General features: G+C 36.0%; 5 protein-coding genes and 1 long non-coding RNA gene across 6 annotated transcripts; 5 read left to right on the forward strand and 1 right to left on the reverse strand.

Annotated features, from left to right (window-relative positions):
* Window positions 1-2049: 2049 nt before the first annotated feature.
* On the forward strand, window positions 2050-5633 carry LOC106295125 (probable beta-D-xylosidase 2). The gene is made up of 5 exons (XM_013730928.1): window positions 2050-2535; window positions 3285-3563; window positions 3648-3817; window positions 3904-4001; window positions 4118-5633. The coding sequence occupies exons 1-5, from the start codon at window positions 2134-2136 to the stop codon at window positions 5470-5472; spliced, it is 2304 nt and encodes a 767-aa protein (XP_013586382.1). The 5' UTR covers window positions 2050-2133; the 3' UTR covers window positions 5473-5633.
* A 221-nt stretch (window positions 5634-5854) lies between these two features.
* Window positions 5855-7130, forward strand: LOC106295126. The gene is made up of 3 exons (XR_001260969.1): window positions 5855-6124; window positions 6531-6614; window positions 6847-7130. It is a non-coding gene; the product is annotated as an uncharacterized LOC106295126 (long non-coding RNA).
* A 298-nt stretch (window positions 7131-7428) lies between these two features.
* On the forward strand, window positions 7429-8717 carry LOC106292836 (transcription initiation factor TFIID subunit 13). The gene is made up of 6 exons (XM_013728494.1): window positions 7429-7526; window positions 7625-7784; window positions 7889-7926; window positions 8103-8162; window positions 8243-8317; window positions 8406-8717. Exons 2-6 carry the CDS (start codon window positions 7679-7681, stop codon window positions 8514-8516), a joined length of 390 nt encoding a protein of 129 aa, XP_013583948.1. The 5' UTR covers window positions 7429-7526; window positions 7625-7678; the 3' UTR covers window positions 8517-8717.
* LOC106292834 lies at window positions 8570-9429 on the reverse strand. Its single transcript, XM_013728493.1, has one exon. The coding sequence runs from the start codon at window positions 9359-9361 to the stop codon at window positions 8813-8815; it is 549 nt and encodes a 182-aa protein (XP_013583947.1). The 5' UTR covers window positions 9362-9429; the 3' UTR covers window positions 8570-8812.
* Window positions 9430-13680: 4251 nt separating this feature from the next.
* Window positions 13681-14761, forward strand: LOC106293954 (nonsense-mediated mRNA decay protein 2). The gene has a single exon (XM_013729586.1). The coding sequence runs from the start codon at window positions 13961-13963 to the stop codon at window positions 14576-14578; it is 618 nt and encodes a 205-aa protein (XP_013585040.1). The 5' UTR covers window positions 13681-13960; the 3' UTR covers window positions 14579-14761.
* A 271-nt stretch (window positions 14762-15032) lies between these two features.
* Window positions 15033-15626, forward strand: LOC106344214. Its single transcript, XM_013783629.1, has one exon. The coding sequence runs from the start codon at window positions 15033-15035 to the stop codon at window positions 15624-15626; it is 594 nt and encodes a 197-aa protein (XP_013639083.1).
* Window positions 15627-17132: the final 1506 nt, after the last annotated feature.

Raw genomic sequence — 17132 nt, forward strand, 5'->3', positions numbered from 1 at the left:
TTCTGTTTTAATATATAAAACTAGATCTCGATCCGCGCAACCGCGTGAGTTTTTGTTTTCATTTATTTTTAATAGAAATATTTTGTTTTCAATTCTAAATTGGTATATATTATAATATATATGTGTCTATCAATTTTTAAAACATAATAAGTTTACTGTATATTTTTTCATTTAATAGATTATTCAAACTTTCACATGTATTTGTATCTTTTTCTATATATATATTTTCGGATTATTATTTCATTATTAAAATCGTAACTATATATGTAAAGATTAGTAAAATATTGTTTTATTGTCATATTCAAAGATATTGTAACATTTCACAAATTTATAAAGTTTTTTAAAAATTAAACTTTTCTCTTCATAGATTTATATTATCGAGTAAATAATTAAATATTTAGTTTTTGTTTAATTTTTAAAATAAACTATATAGTTTAAAATTTGTTTTCATTGGTTTAAGGTAGTAAAGATTAATCATTGTAAGGTAATATGATTTTTGTTATTTAAAAAAAATATTTATAATTTTAAAAGTTAACATCGACAAATATTTAAATATTTAGCATATAGAGGTAAAGTATTAGAATATTAAATTATATCTATTTAATTTATACTATCTATAAATCCAATGGATCATCTATTGTTTAAATCTAATTATTGATAGTCTAATAAAAATTTCTGGTAGACCCAAAGTTTAAATGATAAGATTAGATATTAAATATAACATGACTTTCTAGGAATAGGTCTATTAAGTCTATTTTTTTAAAAAAATACACATGAATCAAAGTTGTGACTTCTATTTTAATATATAAGACGTATATTTACGTATGTAATGTGAAGTGTAAAAAAGTTTTAAGGAAAGTTCAGAGGTGACAAAAATGGAATAATAGTTGGGTCGTGGGTAGTTATGATTTAAGTGATGATAAATAGCTAAAGGGGGCTCATAACTAAAACGCATTCTATTTTTCTCATGAAACTTACTAGATGTCCACTTTATTCTCACTATAACCGTTTTATTTCAAACTTTTTTTTTAGAAATAGAGAAAATTCTTATTTTTCGTAGAAGTGAAAATTCTAGTTACTTTTACAATTTATTTTATTGTTTAAACATCTGAAACTCAACAGATTCAACTGTTTTTATTTGAAAATATATAATAACCAAAATTTTATAATATAAAAACTGAAATGCAATATATATATATATGTTATATGTATATTTTTGAATAGGACCCCGAAAATCTCAGGTCCGGCTCTGATTGTTCCATGAGTCTTTTAATCTGCGATGAAATGGTATTCTGGTACAAAGAAGTTCTCGTAATATATAAACATTCTCATATCTATATGCATATAATAAATGATTCGTGGAATTCCACTTCACCGGCTACATCTACATGTAAGAAAAAAAAGAACCAAAATGTATATTAAAAGAAAAAGCAGAATAAAATAAAGATCGTTAGGAATTTAGAATGGTGACATCTCGTATAAGCCAAGTTACTACTATCTTTACCTGCAAGTGGGAAACATGTTGAAGAAAAAAGAAACCGTATCGCAAAATAGATAACTTCGAATATAAATCAACATTTTTCTTTGTTACGATCTAAAATAAAGAACAATCAAAACGAAATAGTTAGTCAAAAAAATAATCAAAACCAAATTAAGAGAGTTACTACGCCATTTTAAAATGTTGAATTAGAATAAAATCTATCTAACTTGACATATAATATCTCTAAGGAATCGGGACCCACGCCGAGACAACTGTCTTCCAACATTATCTAACCATTACATATCCAAAATGGCAGGTTAGTTCACTCATCAAATCTCCCACTTGTTCCTCAAATTTAAATGTAAATTATTTACGAATTAGATAAATAAAAAAATTATTTTTAAAAATATAAGAAAAAGTTATTTAGATCTTCATATGTTTGATTTTGCAATATTTGTATTTAAAATATAATATTGCAATGGTAGCGTAATAAATAAATAAAATCATGAAGAGAGCTACTCGTTATCATAACTTCGTTGCCTCTCTATATAAGCACACAAACTTCACTCTCACAATCCTTCATCACATTTTCATTTTTCTCTTCCACCCCACAAAGTTAACCGGAAGAGGAAAATAAAACAAAAACTAAAGAAATGATTCTCCACAAAATGGCGTTCTTGGCCGCTATTCTTTTCTTCTTTGTAAGCAGCAGCATTCACGTTCACAGCCGCGAAACGTTTGCTTGCGATACAAAGGACGCAGCAACAGCGACGCTGAGATTCTGTCAGCAGTCAGTTCCGATACCGGAGAGAGTAAAAGATTTGATCGGACGGCTGACGTTTGCCGAGAAAGTAAGCTTGTTAGGAAACACTGCGGCGGCGATTCCACGGCTAGGAATCAAAGGGTATGAGTGGTGGTCGGAGGCCTTACACGGCGTTTCAAATGTGGGTCCCGGTACTAAGTTCGGTGGGACCTTCCCTGCGGCCACCAGTTTCCCTCAAGTTATCACCACTGCTGCTTCCTTCAATGCCTCCTTGTGGGAATCCATCGGACGGGTCAGATATTTTATCTCTCTCTCTCTCTCTTTTATCCATTAACTCAAAACACCGATCTACCTAGCATTAAACACTTCTCAATATCTTCACTGTGAAAATGACGTAAGTAATAGTGTTATTATATAATAATAATAACACTATATAATAACTTATCTAACTTATTAAATTCAGTAGCGATGCTAGTATAATTTATTCGGAATACTTTCGGTGGGTCGAAATATTCTCTCCTCTCGAAATATTACTTATATTTTGATATTTTAATTTATTTTATTGTATATGATAGAGAATAATAAATAGAGGTGATGTTTTGACGGTTCTCGTGTTTTGTTATGTCTGGTAGTTCATGCAAAAAAACGTAGGAACGAATCTCTTATTAGCCTACGCCATTTAAAGTAATAGAAATATATTTAAAGTAACTTGCTTTAAATATTATTCTTCTTTTGGTTTTGTTTGTTTTTATGCCTCCAATTTGTAACAAAGATCTGATTCTAAATAAAATTTATTTTAAACAGCTGAATTGACTTATAATATATCTTGATTACTCGAATAGTATATAAAAAAGCAAAATAACAGTACAATATTAAAACATTAAAAAGGCGAGAAAATGAAATCTGAACGTATCGTACACCTTTTGCTAACAACGAGGCATCAAGTTGCACGACATGGTATCAACTTGCAACATTAGTATAGCGCATTTTATCAATGCTGATATTAATACGACTAACTTACGCTATCGAGGGGGTGCGCAGGTTGTGTCAAATGAGGCCAGGGCTATGTATAACGGTGGAGTTGGTGGGCTCACATACTGGAGCCCAAACGTTAACATATTGCGGGACCCGCGTTGGGGACGTGGACAGGAAACTCCCGGTGAAGACCCTGTCCTAGCTGGTAAATACGCCGCCAGCTACGTAAGAGGTTTACAGGGAAACGACCGTAGCCGGTTGAAAGTCGCCGCCTGTTGCAAACATTTCACGGCGTACGATCTCGACAACTGGAACGGCGTCGATAGATTCCACTTCAACGCTAAGGTTTTATTTTTTTATTTTCTCACTTCGATTTTTAATTTATAATTTAAAATTTTCTCATGGGAGAATTTCGCACGTGATTGTCAGGTGAGCAAGCAAGATATAGAAGACACGTTCGATGTTCCGTTCCGTATGTGTGTGAAGGAAGGAAACGTGGCGAGCATTATGTGTTCGTACAATCAAGTTAACGGCGTTCCGACATGTGCCGATCCTAACCTCCTGAAAAAAACCATACGTAACCAATGGGGTCTCAACGGGTAATTTCATGCTACGTTAGCTAAAATACACTTCTATAATATATTTGATACACATCGCTGACCGTTGACTTATATTTTGTTAACAGATACATCGTCTCCGATTGTGACTCTGTTGGTGTTCTATACGACACACAACATTACACTGGTACTCCTGAAGAAGCAGCCGCTAAATCCATCAAAGCTGGTATTTAATGGCTACAATTTTGTTATATAATCAATAAAAATTGATATCTATGTAGATTGTGACCACTGACCAAATTTCTATGTATGTTTATAACTAATCATGTGAATTGTTTGTAGGCTTGGATTTGGATTGTGGACCGTTTCTAGGAGCTCATACCATCGATGCGGTGAACAAAAACCTGTTGCGTGAGTCAGACATCGACAATGCCGTAATCAACACGCTAACAGTACAAATGAGACTAGGAATGTTCGACGGCGATATAGCGACTCAGCCTTACGGACACCTTGGATCGGCGCACGTGTGCACACCGGTTCACAAGGGACTAGCTCTCGAAGCAGCTCATCAAGGAATCGTCCTCCTCAAGAACCTCGGCCCGTCTCTACCTCTCTCACGTCACCGCCACCGTACGGTAGCCGTTATCGGACCAAACTCGGACGCAACTGTCACAATGATTGGTAACTACGCAGGTATTGCTTGTGGATATACCAGTCCGGTTCAAGGAATAGCCGGTTATGCACGAACCGTTCACAACAAAGGTTGTGCGGACGTGCACTGCATGGACGATAGATTGTTCGATAGTGCGGCTGACGCAGCTCGTGGATCTGATGCGACGGTTCTCCTGATGGGTTTGGACCAGTCTATTGAAGCTGAGTTCAAAGACAGAAACAGTTTGCTTTTGCCTGGGAAACAACAAGAGCTAATCTCTAGAGTTGCCCGGGCCTCTAAAGGCCCAGTTGTTTTAGTTTTAATGTCTGGTGGGCCTATTGATGTATCTTTCGCAGAGAAGGACCCGAAGATCTCAGCAATTGTTTGGGCCGGGTATCCGGGTCAGGAAGGCGGAAGAGCAATCGCTGATATTTTATTCGGCGCTGCTAACCCCGGAGGGAAGCTTCCGATGACGTGGTACCCGCAAGAGTATCTAACAAACTTACCGATGACCGAAATGTCCATGAGAGCAATCCGGTCCAAGCGTATACCGGGTCGAACATACCGGTTTTACGACGGTCCGGTTGTTTACCCGTTCGGTCACGGTTTGAGTTACGCCCGCTTCACGCACAGCATAGCCGACGCGCCTAAGGTGATTCCTATAGCTGTACGTGGTAGAAACGGCACCGTATCAGGGAAGTCTATACGTGTGACGCACGCTAGGTGTAACCGTCTCTCTCTTGGAGTCCACGTTGATATCAAGAACGTTGGGTCGAGAGACGGGACTCACACGATGCTTGTGTTCTCAGCTCCGCCAAGTGGAGAATGGGCCCCGAGAAAGCAGCTGGTTGCTTTCACGAGGGTACACGTGGCGACAGGGGAGAGCAAGCGTGTGCAGGTGAATATACACGTGTGTAAGTATTTAAGTGTGGTGGACCGGGCCGGTATCCGAAGGATACCGATCGGTGATCATGGGATTCATATTGGAGATGAGAGTCATACCGTCTCGCTTCAAGCCTCTACTCTTGGAGTCATCAAGTCTTGATTCTGTTTTTTTTTTGTTATTGAATAACTATCAAGAAAATTGAAAAGTTTCTAAAGAAGCAAATTGGATTGTTGTATCATATCGATTGATGTGAGGATAACCTTTTAAGGAAAAAGAAAAGAAAAGTGAGTCTTATGATTCAATCAAATATTTGAAATTGAGTTGTATGAAAATAAATCTTATAGCTCTTTACTATGTAAAGTTTGTATATGTGTGTTTGTTTGTGGTATTGCAAGGTAAGAAACAATCCATATAGGTCATGTGTAGGGATGTTGTCGTGGGCTCATTTCTAAAGGGGTAACCCGGCCCGCATGAAAATTTATAACCCAAAACCAGTATTTTTTAATGTGGGTTAAGAATGAGCCGCCTAATTTTACGGGTACCAATAGGGTTAATTATTTTCCATCTCTCTTTCAGTTATACCGTACAACTCGACATCGAAATCAAAATCAAAGGTTCTGGGTTTGTTCTGAATCGAAATCGAAGGCGAGGGGTTTGTCCTGAATCGAAATCGAAGGCCATATGTTCTTATGAAGACGAAAATGAAATCGAAGGCTAAGGGTTTGTTCTGAATCGAAATCGATGGATCCGTAACATGGACGTTCTAATTTCATCTCACATGGATCTTCTGAAAACGAAAACGAAATCAAAGGTATCTCTCGACCTTCTGGGTTATCTTCTCTTAGACTTGTAGACTTCTAGTTGTATTTGTTTGATTGATTGACTTATGGTTCTATCTTACGCTAATTGAGTTCCATTGTGATGGGCTACTGTTCTCCTTCTCCTACTTCTCCACGACACTTGACTTTGTCCCTTGTTTCAAACAAGTTGTTTTTGCTTGCCTCGATCTGCTCATAACGATAGTTAAACAACTGAAAGGTTGTTCCTTTTTTTTTATTAGGTTTTACTATGTTCTCTTGTTGATCGACTTTGAGTTGTAACTTGTGAAACTATATTATTTTTTTTTGGATTCAGTTTTGTTCTGTGTCTAGCTTGTGAATGTGTGACTGCACTGACTGAGTATTAAAAGGAAACGATATTATATTGATTTGCTTCAGGAGGACCAATCCGGTTTAGAAAAGCTATTGGACATCTTGGCATCTTGCACCTGAGCTTGGGAATCTCGAACATTTACAATATTTGTAAGTCATCACATCTTTTGGGAAGCTCGAACATTTACACTATATGAATAATATTTGTTCTTTTTGTTTGTGTCAATGTCTGATCTTACAACTCAACTCTCTGTGGTGTAATTGTCTTGCGTGTGCCTAGCTTGTGTTCTCTTAGTGGTTAACTTGTGTTCTTCCATGTGTTCAATCATATTTGCTTCAAAGAATCCCAAAGTAATAATAGAATTTTTATTTTTTGTTGCAGGCTGCAGCATGGACTCACAAACAGTACAAAGAATGGCAGCTCTTGAGGCAGAAAACGAATTGATGGACTTGGAGTATAATGAAGATGAAGAATCCCAAGAAGAGGAACATGATGAATTGAGTGTTAGAGACTTGGAGTGTTAGAGACTTGGAGAGTGGAGCTTTGCTTTACATGACTTATTGGAATTTTGATTTTTACACTTCATGAATAAAAACATGTAAACTTTAGTTTTTTTAATTTCATACTTTGAATTTGAGGACAAAAATGAATAAAAGAGACTTTTTCATTTATATAATCATATTTTGAGTTTTTAAAAACATGTAAACTTTGATTAAATTTGATAACAAAACATTATTACATGACATATAAGTTAATTGGGCTAACCCTAGTACCAACCCTAACCCTATAATTAAAAAAGGGTTAAAATAGGGCTGAGTTAAAATAGGGTTGAGTTTATATTACACTAGAGAGGGTTGGGCCCTAATCCATGACTTAACATCCCTAGTCATGTGTGGTATTAATATGAATGGGCCTTTTGTGTTGTATTAATATGAATGGGCATTTCTTAGGCCCAAACGTTAAAACAAAAAAAAAAGTGAATATTTTATTTTCTTATAAAAAGCGGAAGTCTTCTCTTCCGTCATCGTCGCCGATTTGCTATTCCCGTCTGTTCATCTCCGGTGAGTTCCTCTCTTCCCCTTTTCGACTCTTCTATCGTCCGGTAGCTCTCTGGTTTAGAGGAATTGAGAATTCTGCCTTTGGATGCTTTTTTGTGAAGTTTTCCCCTAAAACACTCACACTAGGGTTAGAGAAATTAGGAGAGAAGAGGAAGATGAGTAGCACACCAGGAGCAACGGCGGCTTCGTCGTCGTCGAAATCTAAAGCTACGGGCAGTTCTCAAGCGCCGGAGAAACGCAAACCCCTCTTTCAAAAAGAATGTAATTTTGATTTTTTTTTTTTCTTTCTAAACATTCTTTAGGCTACAGTGTAACAATTGGTGTTTGTGGTAACAATGAGTTTTTTTTTTTTTGATGATTCTCAGTGCAGCATATGATGTATGGATTTGGTGATGAGCAAAACGTAAGCTCTCTTCTTTTCTACATATCATATAAGTGGATATTATTCAGTTACAAGGTGTTGCTTTGAATGGTACTAACTCATGATGCATATCTAACCAAACATTCTTTAGAATCTTGCATGTTTTTTTTTTATTAATATACTTTTATGCTAAAGTTCATGTGTCCTCTGTCTTTTAGCCGCTTCCAGAGACTGTGGCGCTTGTAGAAGACATTGTTGTGGAATACGTCACTGATTTGGTATTCACTTTCTCTCATCTATATTTATTCACTCTCTCTCATCTTTTTAATCCAAGAAGAGTTTTTCTTTAATGTTAAAGACACATAAGGCTCAAGAGATAGGCACAAAGAGAGGAAGGCTACTAGTTGATGACTTCTTGTATCTAATCCGCAAGGTAAATTACTCAAAATGAAGTACTGAGATTGGCTATGGTTTTGTGTTCTATCTATATGACTATGTTCTTGTGATATGGTTTTATGCAGGATTTGCCAAAACTTAACCGTTGTAGAGAACTATTGGCAATGCAAGAAGAGCTGAAACAAGCTCGTAAAGCTTTTGATGTTGACGAAGAGAAGATTACTTCACTCGACTGATTGATTGATCCTTCTTTCTTATGAGTATGCTTTTTTTTTCTTTTTTTGTTGTTGTGATAAATCTTCTGAAAGTTAGTCAGTGACCTTTTGAAATCAAGACTGTAACTCAATGTAACAGTGAACTCATATGTCTCTGTTTTATTGTGTGTTTGTGGGTTGCAGAAAGAAACTAAAAGTCTATAACAATGAAGTAACCATTTATTTAACCAAAATTGAAAACAAAAAATGGAGAATTAACAAAAAAAAAAAAAGAGAAACATTTCTATGTGAAAAATTTAGAACACTTGTTATGATCATCATACAACGTCATTGTGTTCTTTGTATTGCAAGTAAGAGATTTGTCTCTGTAACTTCATCTGTTGATAGAAGTTAGCAATAAACTCATCTGCTCTCACATCAACCCCTTTCTCATCTTCTTCTTCATCTTGATAAGTACCATCCGCACGTTCACATTTCTCATTGCAATAATCGTTATAGTAGCCGTAGGATCTAACATCGTCGGCATCATTATCTTGACGGTCCAATTCAAAGTCGTAATCAAAGTCAACGGGAGGAGCAATGCAAGGCAATAGGAACCTCATCGAAGCAGGACGATGCATCTTTACGTTAAAGACCGGGGTCTCGTCGAAAGAGAGCTGTTTCTCACCGAGGTAACGGACGCTATCATCAACGCTGTTAGAATGATGAGCTAGGGCTTTAAGATGCTTGGGGACCAAGTTACGTAGCTCGAACATGTGCCATTTCTTGAAGATGCCACCTTTTCTTCCCCATAGAAGAGCCATTCTTACAAGATTCCAAGCTCTTTGTGTAGCGACTGATCTGCTTTTCTTCTTTGATTCCCCCATGAGTTTGGTTTATTACTGCCTTTTTTTTGCTGCTTATGGTTCTTCAGGTGGCTGTGTTGATGGGAGAAGGTGTGGACACTTGTGTGTGTATTTATACAAGAAGCTAGCAGCTTTTAGCAGTTGTCTACGCGGAGAGAGAGAGATTTTACACATAAATATTCAATAAAATAAAGTTGTTTACGGAGAAAGAAAAGAACATCAAAACTTATTTTCATAAAGTTGGATTTCAAGTGGGACCTATCAGGGCTGTACGCGGGAAAGATCTGAGCTGTTTAGCCTTTTGTTTGTTTCTTCAGAACTTCTTGTGGTGTTTTTACAGTTGATTATTAGTAATTGATTTTTTTCTAATTACGTGTCTTCTGAGTGTAATATAGACGCGTAGACTCAATTAAGGAGACGTATGTAACTAGACCGTTCCCAGTATTCTTCTATTAATCCAAGATTCATTATCACCGTTCTCTAATCAGTCAAAAGTTACAGTTTTAGTTATTAGAGATTCGAAAGTGGGTGATTAACTAACACAATGAACTAATGAAGCTCGTGACAAAGTAAAGAATCGTGGTCGGTCTGTATATAAGGTAGCTTACAAGCTTGTTTACACTTGCACACAAAGTTGTCTAAATAGTACTACTATGTTTTTATCCGTAATTGTAATAAATACGATCTGAACAATACTTAGTGACTAATTTCAATCAAATTTAGATGATTGGACTTGATTAATAATCAAGTATAATAGAGATATACGTACGTACAATAGAACCTTCGTTGTAATCAAATAATAATTGTAGAAATAATCAGAGACTTGATCAATAATTAGCAAAAGACTTAAGAGCGAAGGTGATTGGTTTAGTTGCGCTGTCGTTGAATAATGTCTTACTGCTGTCTCGGTTATTTTACTTTCCACGGAACCGTGTCCTATCATAGATTTTGTTGTGTGTGTGTGTTTTCCTAGGTTTCTGTTTGATTTAGTTCAAACATTATATAGAAAACCATAGAATATGTTCAATAACAAGAATCAATATTTGATTCGGCTTTTATTCAAAACTTTAGCTCAAATCCAGTTTGATTTAGCTCAACTGGGCTTATATGTTCGTCTAAAAATATATACTGCAACAATATAAAATTACCTGAAATTTAAACTATAAATTATATATCACGTTAGTTTTTTTTTTCTTTTCGGACAACTATCACTTTAGCTAGTCAAATTTTAAAAGTCTACATGAACCGCTCTTATTTTCCTTTTATATTTTTGTTTTCTGCTGATCACTGTGATTATTATATCTGATCACGGATCACCGTCTCCTTCAAAAAAATAAAAATGTCTTAGATCAACAAAATATTGACTAAAATGTTTTATATATGTAATAACTTATGAAGCCATTCACACAAATATATGGTCGATGTACATTGCATCTTTATTATAAGTACAATGCTTGAGAATAATTAACAGGTTGGAACGTAGTGCAAGTTCCATGAACCATGTTTTGAGTCAGATTATTCGTGCAAGTAACTTACTAACTTAGGTCAATCATTTTAAGGACTTTGTTTATTTTAGTTATAATCGTTTTGTTCTTCTGACCAAAACGAGTTAACTTTTTTTTTTTTTTTGCTAAACTGTTAATATTCATATTAATGAAAAAGTCAGATTTACAAAATTAAATCTAAGAGAAGCTCCACTTTGGCAAAAAAAGATTAAAAACAAAGCAGAACTACATACGGGAGAAGATAGAGTGAGCTATCTCAACCAAAGAGACATTAAGGAGCTGAAGAGCTTGTTGGCTCTCCTAGCTGTGATGGTGCTGCGAATATCTCGGTCAATGAACCTGAAAACCCCATCCGTAGAGATAGATATCTGATTATGAAGCACATTGTTACGCTGCCTCCATAGATGGAATATTGTTGTCTGAGCGGCGAGCCTGCGGAGAGTAGTCTGCGGGTCCTTGGACGGTCCTCGAAGCCATGAAAGGAGCTCCGACCAAGTGAGGTGCTGCTGCGTCGCAGGGGAGAGTCGTTGGTAGATGAGGCGCCAAATCTCAAAGGAGAAGGGGCAAGATAGCAGGAGGTGGTCCCTAGTTTCAGCTGAAGCGGAGCAAAGGCAGCAAGAAGTAGGCATTTGAAGGCCCCATGATGCTAGCCTCATTCTAGTAGGAAGGCGGTCAAGAGTTGCAGTCCACATAGTGAAAGAGAATTTTGGAACAGCGCCTTTAAACCAGATTTTATCTGCCCAATCTTTCTTTTGAGAGCGAGGCCTAAGCACCTCCCAAGTAAGAGCTGACGAGAAAGTTGAAGAGGATGTACCGTTCGTTTCCCACACGTATTTGTCCTCATAATTTGTTTCAGTTGGAAGAGGAACGGATGTAAGATAAATTTGCAGGTTAAGCTCTTCCTGCGACCTGGCTCCTCCTAAACACCAACCAGAATCCGTTGCAGCATCACATACTTTTGCGTGGAGACGCACTCGGGTATTGACAGGTCCACGCTCTCCTATGTGATCAATCAGACTACCCCATTGGGTCCATACATCGAACCAGAAACTAATCTTTCTGCCATCTCCCAGCTCTGCTTTACAGAAAGATTTTGCCACTGGTCTTAGTTTTAGTAATCGTTTCCACATCCAGGAGTCATTCTGAGATTCCGTAATAACCCAGAAGCTCTTGTTCTGCAAATGGTACTTGCGGTGCCAAGCAACCCACAGCGAGTCACTTTCCGAGAATAGTAGCCAAATGAAACGCAAGCATAGAACATGATTCCACACCAAGAAACTTCTCAACCCTAGCCCACCTTCATCCTTTGGGAGGCAGACTGTGCTCCAAGCTACTTTCGCCATTTTAGGAGTATCTATGTTACCAGACCAGAGGAATCTGGTGCACAACGATTCTATTTGCCGGATGCAGCCTTTTGGAAGCACAAAAGCTGATATCCAGAAGCTCACTAGGCCTGCAATTACTGAAGATAGCAATACTAGCCTGCCAGAGAAAGAAAGAGATCTGGATGCCCACATTCTGAATTTTGTAGTAATCTTGGCAATTAGTGGAGCGTATTCAGATACCTTAAGCTTCCTGCTAGAGAGTGGAAGTCCTAGGTATCTAACTGGGAGAGTACCACTAGGAAATCCAAATCGAGCGATGGCCATAGAATCAGTTGGGCTCAAACCTGAGGTGAATAATTCTGTCTTCTCCGTATTCACTACCAAACCTGACCAAGAAGAGAAATCATCCAGACATTCTGATACTCCATGAAGTGAGTTGGTGGAACCATCAAAGAAAATCATCACATCATCAGCAAACATAAGATGAGATATAATCAACTCAGCTGTTTTAGGATGATAGGAGATCCAGCCGGAGTCAAACCTGGATTGGAGTAGCCGTGAGAGAGACTCCATGGCAAGCACGAAGAGGTAAGGCGAGAGGGGATCACCCTGTCTAACTCCTCTCGTGCTATGAAAAAACCCGCCTGAGACACCATTAACAGATACAGAGAAGGAGGGAGTCGATATGCATTCAACAATCCAATTAATAAACTGCTCAGGGATTGAGAGAGCCTTTAGAGTGGCAGTTATGAAGTCCCAGCGGACTGAATCGAAGGCCTTGCGGAGATCAACTTTTAGCATAGCCTTTGGTTCTGAATTTTCCGCTTTGTACCCTTTAACCAGATCAGTGGCCAGTAGAACATTCTCAGCTAATAGTCTGCCAGGTAAGAAAGCCGATTGCGCATTGGAGATAACCTTCGGGAGGATGCTTTTCAGTCTGTTAGTCAATAGCTTTGAAATAACCTTGTAGACAGTGTTGAGACAAGAGATGAGATGGAAGTCCGTAGTCCTAGTGGCATTTGTGATTTTCGGGATAAGGACTAAAGATTTAACTTGATCATTTTATACGATTTTTAATTACTATAGTTAAGATACCAACTTCAATCAAAAGCACAACACTTAATTAATCTCACAATGGCAGTGCTTGCAGTTCTCCTGTGGCTGATGAAATTCATGAGCTGCATGCTTTGGTTTAAGACTTTTTTTTTGGTTTTTGAATATAATTTCTGTTCAAGACTGAAACAGAACCCTAGAAGAAATCTTCCTTTCCTTTGACTATGTTGCAAATAACATAATTAGTTTTCACTTACTTGTAAAATTTAGGAAACTCTAAATATACACAGTTACGGAACTCATCTGGCATGTTACCAACCTTTTTTCTTTAGTTAAATTAACAACCGCAATAATTATAAAATGTAGACTATTTTATGCTGTCTTTGCTTTTCTTTTCTTTTCTTATATAATCTCTTCCTCCCATAACGAAGGCAGAAAAAACGCGCTGTTTCTAGTTATAACGTTAAATATCCTACTTCTTTTTAACCCCTAAACATTATAACCTCTTATTACTTAACCTCAATATTTCAATAACTATCGCTTACACCCCCTTTAGACAGAACACATATAAATAGAGACCGTTGGTCACAAATAGTTCCTCCCCTGAATCAATCCTCAAAAATCAAGAAAACAAAATCTCTCTCCCTTTGAATCCAGGGGAGAAAGATTTTGCATTTTCATTGATTTCTCATTATCTTTCTGATATTTTGTTTCTATTTTTTTCTTTCTTTGGTAGTATGGAAACAAAACATGATAAAGATGACCAATTAGAGATAGAGCAAATAAACAAGAGTCCGACCATGAAGACCAAAAAGATATCACGTGGGATGCACGTCTTCTCCGTTGTCATGTTCATGCTACGTCGTCGCCGGAGGAGAAAGGCTTTCAACACCAGGTTCTGGCGGCGTGTGGTTGAGTCCGTACGCAAAGTCCATTCCGAGATTACGATAATGCCTACGTCTAAGTCTACTAACACAATCCTCCTTCCTCCGGCTCCTCTTCCGGCGACGACGACGGAGATTAGCCAAGACGGTGGGGATGATGCTGATGTTATTAATGATGAATCCGGGGATCGTTTAACGGAGGCTATTGAGATTTTCACGGCGGCATCTTCATCATCATCATCTGGAATCTCCGGATATGCATCTGCCATGTCTTTACGTGATTTGGATCATCACTATGATGATGAGGATGAAGATGATGATGATGTTGATTGTTATAGCGATGTTGAAGAAGGAGATGAAATGATAGATGAGAAAGCTGAGGAATTCATCGTGAGATTTTATGAGCAAATGAAAATGCAAAAACAGGTTTATACTGAACGTTGTAAGGCCAAAGGGATAATAATAAACTGACGATCTATCGTTTACGTCGCTATCATGCATGCATGGAGATGAGATTATGGAGATGTCTCGTTATTTGATTAATTTGTTCGGACGGAGGATCTTCAGGTTTTCTTGGTCGATTCTATTTTTTGGTATTGTAACTTTTTATTCTTTAATTTGTGAGTGCACTTCAGTTAATTAATGAAAATAGGAAAAACGAAAAATATGTATGTGTGTATGTCTTATTCAATATATTTATTTGATTTTGTGTGTTAAATTCACATTTACTATTAGTTGGAAATTGGTTATGTACAATAACATCACATTTGACTCATTCATTAACTATACTGTGTTAAATTCTTTTCGAAAATTGACGATATTGTTTTTTTTCCAACCACAAAAATCAACGAACATGGACAAAACAATTAATTTCCTGTATTTATATATAACACAAGTTAGTAGTTCTTCGCTTTCATATTGAACGATGGTAACAATCACAAATTTGATTCCATTTCATGAAATACTCATTGAAACGACGGTGACCAATGAAGTTTGCATTGCGAAGAGCTGGATACTCCACGTACTATCAGAAAACCAAGAAGATCCACCGGTGATCATCTCTCTGAACTCCAAGACAAACCCTCAAGATGGTGCAAAGGCCGCTACCGTTCAGTTATGCATCAAAAACAAATGTCTCATACTCCAACTCCTTCATGTGAACCAAAACACCAACCTCGAAGAATGTTTTGGTGATCTATTTCGCGATGAGAAATTTGTTTTTGTGGGTATAGGTATTGCGGTAACGGCCAAGAAGCTGAACGGTCTAGTCACTGTTGTTAAGAAAGTTGATGTTCGTGACCTGGTAAAGGTTAATTATCCTATTAGTTATGGTGTGAGATCAAGGCTTAGCTTGAAGGCAATGGCTAGTGAGTTGTTGGGTTTTGGTTCGTGGAAACCGAAAAGGCAGATCTGTCCGAGAGATTTGGCTAGGAGAGTTCTTGATGAAGAGGTGATTAAGTTTTTGTCCATTGATGCTTATGTGTCTTATGAAATTGGGTTTAAGATGCTTACACAATAAATGATTTAGAAAATGGGTTTATATAAATCATATATTCTTGTCGTCCATTCTCTCTATTTAAAGTGCATGAACAATATGAAATGATTATATGTAATTATAGCAAAGGAAGGAGATGACAAGAAAACTTTCGACTTGCTTCTCAAGCAACTGCAAGATGAGATCACTCCAAAGTTGCATGATCAGTTGCTTGATCAGTTGCTTGATCCTCAGAGACGACTGTCTTAGAGTCGAATCATATATAAGGTTTTCTGCTTAGTAACATTTTAATGCAACCAAAATCGAAACATTTAGCAAAAAAAATAAAAATAATTGAAATCCAATGCCAGCCCCGAAATTTTGAAGGCTTCTGGCAATGTATATGCAAAAGATTATCTTTTTATAAATTTGGGGACCTAATATATTTTTTATGAGTTTATGTCTATGTAACTTTTCTTCGAAAAATTTAGGGATCTGTTGCAAATGTTTCACTTAGCATGATTCATAGCTGGTCCTGCTAAATATAAGCTATATAATGGAGTTATTAGGCAACTCCGGATTACAATAGATTTCTTAGTAGGTTTTTTCCTACCGAAATTAAATATATTACAAAGATTTGACGAGGAGAAAAACAAAGAAAGTCCTTATGATGTTTTCCTTTTTAGGTTACAAATAGATAATTTACAAGATCTAGTGATACAGGCTTGAGACTGTGCTGGTTAATCCATATTAAAAGCCTGTTCATTATCATAAAGTCAAAAAGACCAGCTCATAATAACAAACAATAAATAAATAAACATGGCGTTAAAATATCAAAAACTTGTGGCAATCCCTTAGACATTATTTATGAAGTGATTTTACACATGTCTTCTCCATAATCACTCTCACCAAAAAATTGTGACATGACATACTAAAATTGATGACATGACTTATGGTTAAAAGTGACATGGACAACTACATTTAATGTTAATTTCAATTTTTGGTAACTTTTAATAATATGGTAATAACACATACATCATCACTAAAATAAATCTATTCAAATATATCATTAAATAATATGACAAGGAAAATATAAAAGATTTTAAAATTTCGAAATAGTATTTAAATATATTTTTATAATCATTAAAGTTCTATTATTAAAAAATATTTTCAAAATGTTATACAATCTTTTTAAAAAATAAAAATAAATTTTTAATCGTAATATCATTTGTTTATTTTTGATATCTACAAATTTTAGGAATTAATTTTAATTTTTAATTTTGATAATTATAAAAAAAATTATATCAGTTTTACTGTTTTAAAGTAATTTAATTTATCTTAACCAAAATAAATAAATGAAAATCTATGTAAATTATAGTTTTAAATATAACTTGAATATAATTTAAAATAAATCAAATTATTTATTTTAATTCTATTTTTAACTAAATTAGTATTTAATATTTTATTAAAATATTATTTTAAAATAATAAAATCTAAAATATTAACAAATTTTTATTTTTAAATATAATTTAAAATTTTATCACTGCACAT

Source organism: Brassica oleracea, chromosome C5 (assembly GCF_000695525.1).
Source record: "Brassica oleracea var. oleracea cultivar TO1000 chromosome C5, BOL, whole genome shotgun sequence".
NCBI classification, from domain to species: Eukaryota; Viridiplantae; Streptophyta; class Magnoliopsida; order Brassicales; family Brassicaceae; genus Brassica; species Brassica oleracea.

What these genes read in the sequence shown, in the direction of transcription:
- LOC106295125 (XM_013730928.1), top strand. Translation starts at nt 2,134, where the DNA reads ATGATTCTCCACAAAATGGCGTTCTTGGCCGCTATTCTTTTCTTCTTT. An exon ending in TGTGGGAATCCATCGGACGG is followed by an intron (nt 2,536 to 3,284) that starts GTCAGATATTTT and finishes GGGGGTGCGCAG; the next exon opens with GTTGTGTCAAATGAGGCCAG. An exon ending in CGCTAAATCCATCAAAGCTG is followed by an intron (nt 4,002 to 4,117) that starts GTATTTAATGGC and finishes AATTGTTTGTAG; the next exon opens with GCTTGGATTTGGATTGTGGA.
- LOC106292836 (XM_013728494.1), top strand. Translation starts at nt 7,679, where the DNA reads ATGAGTAGCACACCAGGAGCAACGGCGGCTTCGTCGTCGTCGAAATCT. An exon ending in TGGAATACGTCACTGATTTG is followed by an intron (nt 8,163 to 8,242) that starts GTATTCACTTTC and finishes TTAATGTTAAAG; the next exon opens with ACACATAAGGCTCAAGAGAT. An exon ending in TCTTGTATCTAATCCGCAAG is followed by an intron (nt 8,318 to 8,405) that starts GTAAATTACTCA and finishes GGTTTTATGCAG; the next exon opens with GATTTGCCAAAACTTAACCG.
- LOC106292834 (XM_013728493.1), bottom strand. Translation starts at nt 9,361, where the DNA reads ATGGGGGAATCAAAGAAGAAAAGCAGATCAGTCGCTACACAAAGAGCT.
- LOC106293954 (XM_013729586.1), top strand. Translation starts at nt 13,961, where the DNA reads ATGGAAACAAAACATGATAAAGATGACCAATTAGAGATAGAGCAAATA.
- LOC106344214 (XM_013783629.1), top strand. Translation starts at nt 15,033, where the DNA reads ATGGTAACAATCACAAATTTGATTCCATTTCATGAAATACTCATTGAA.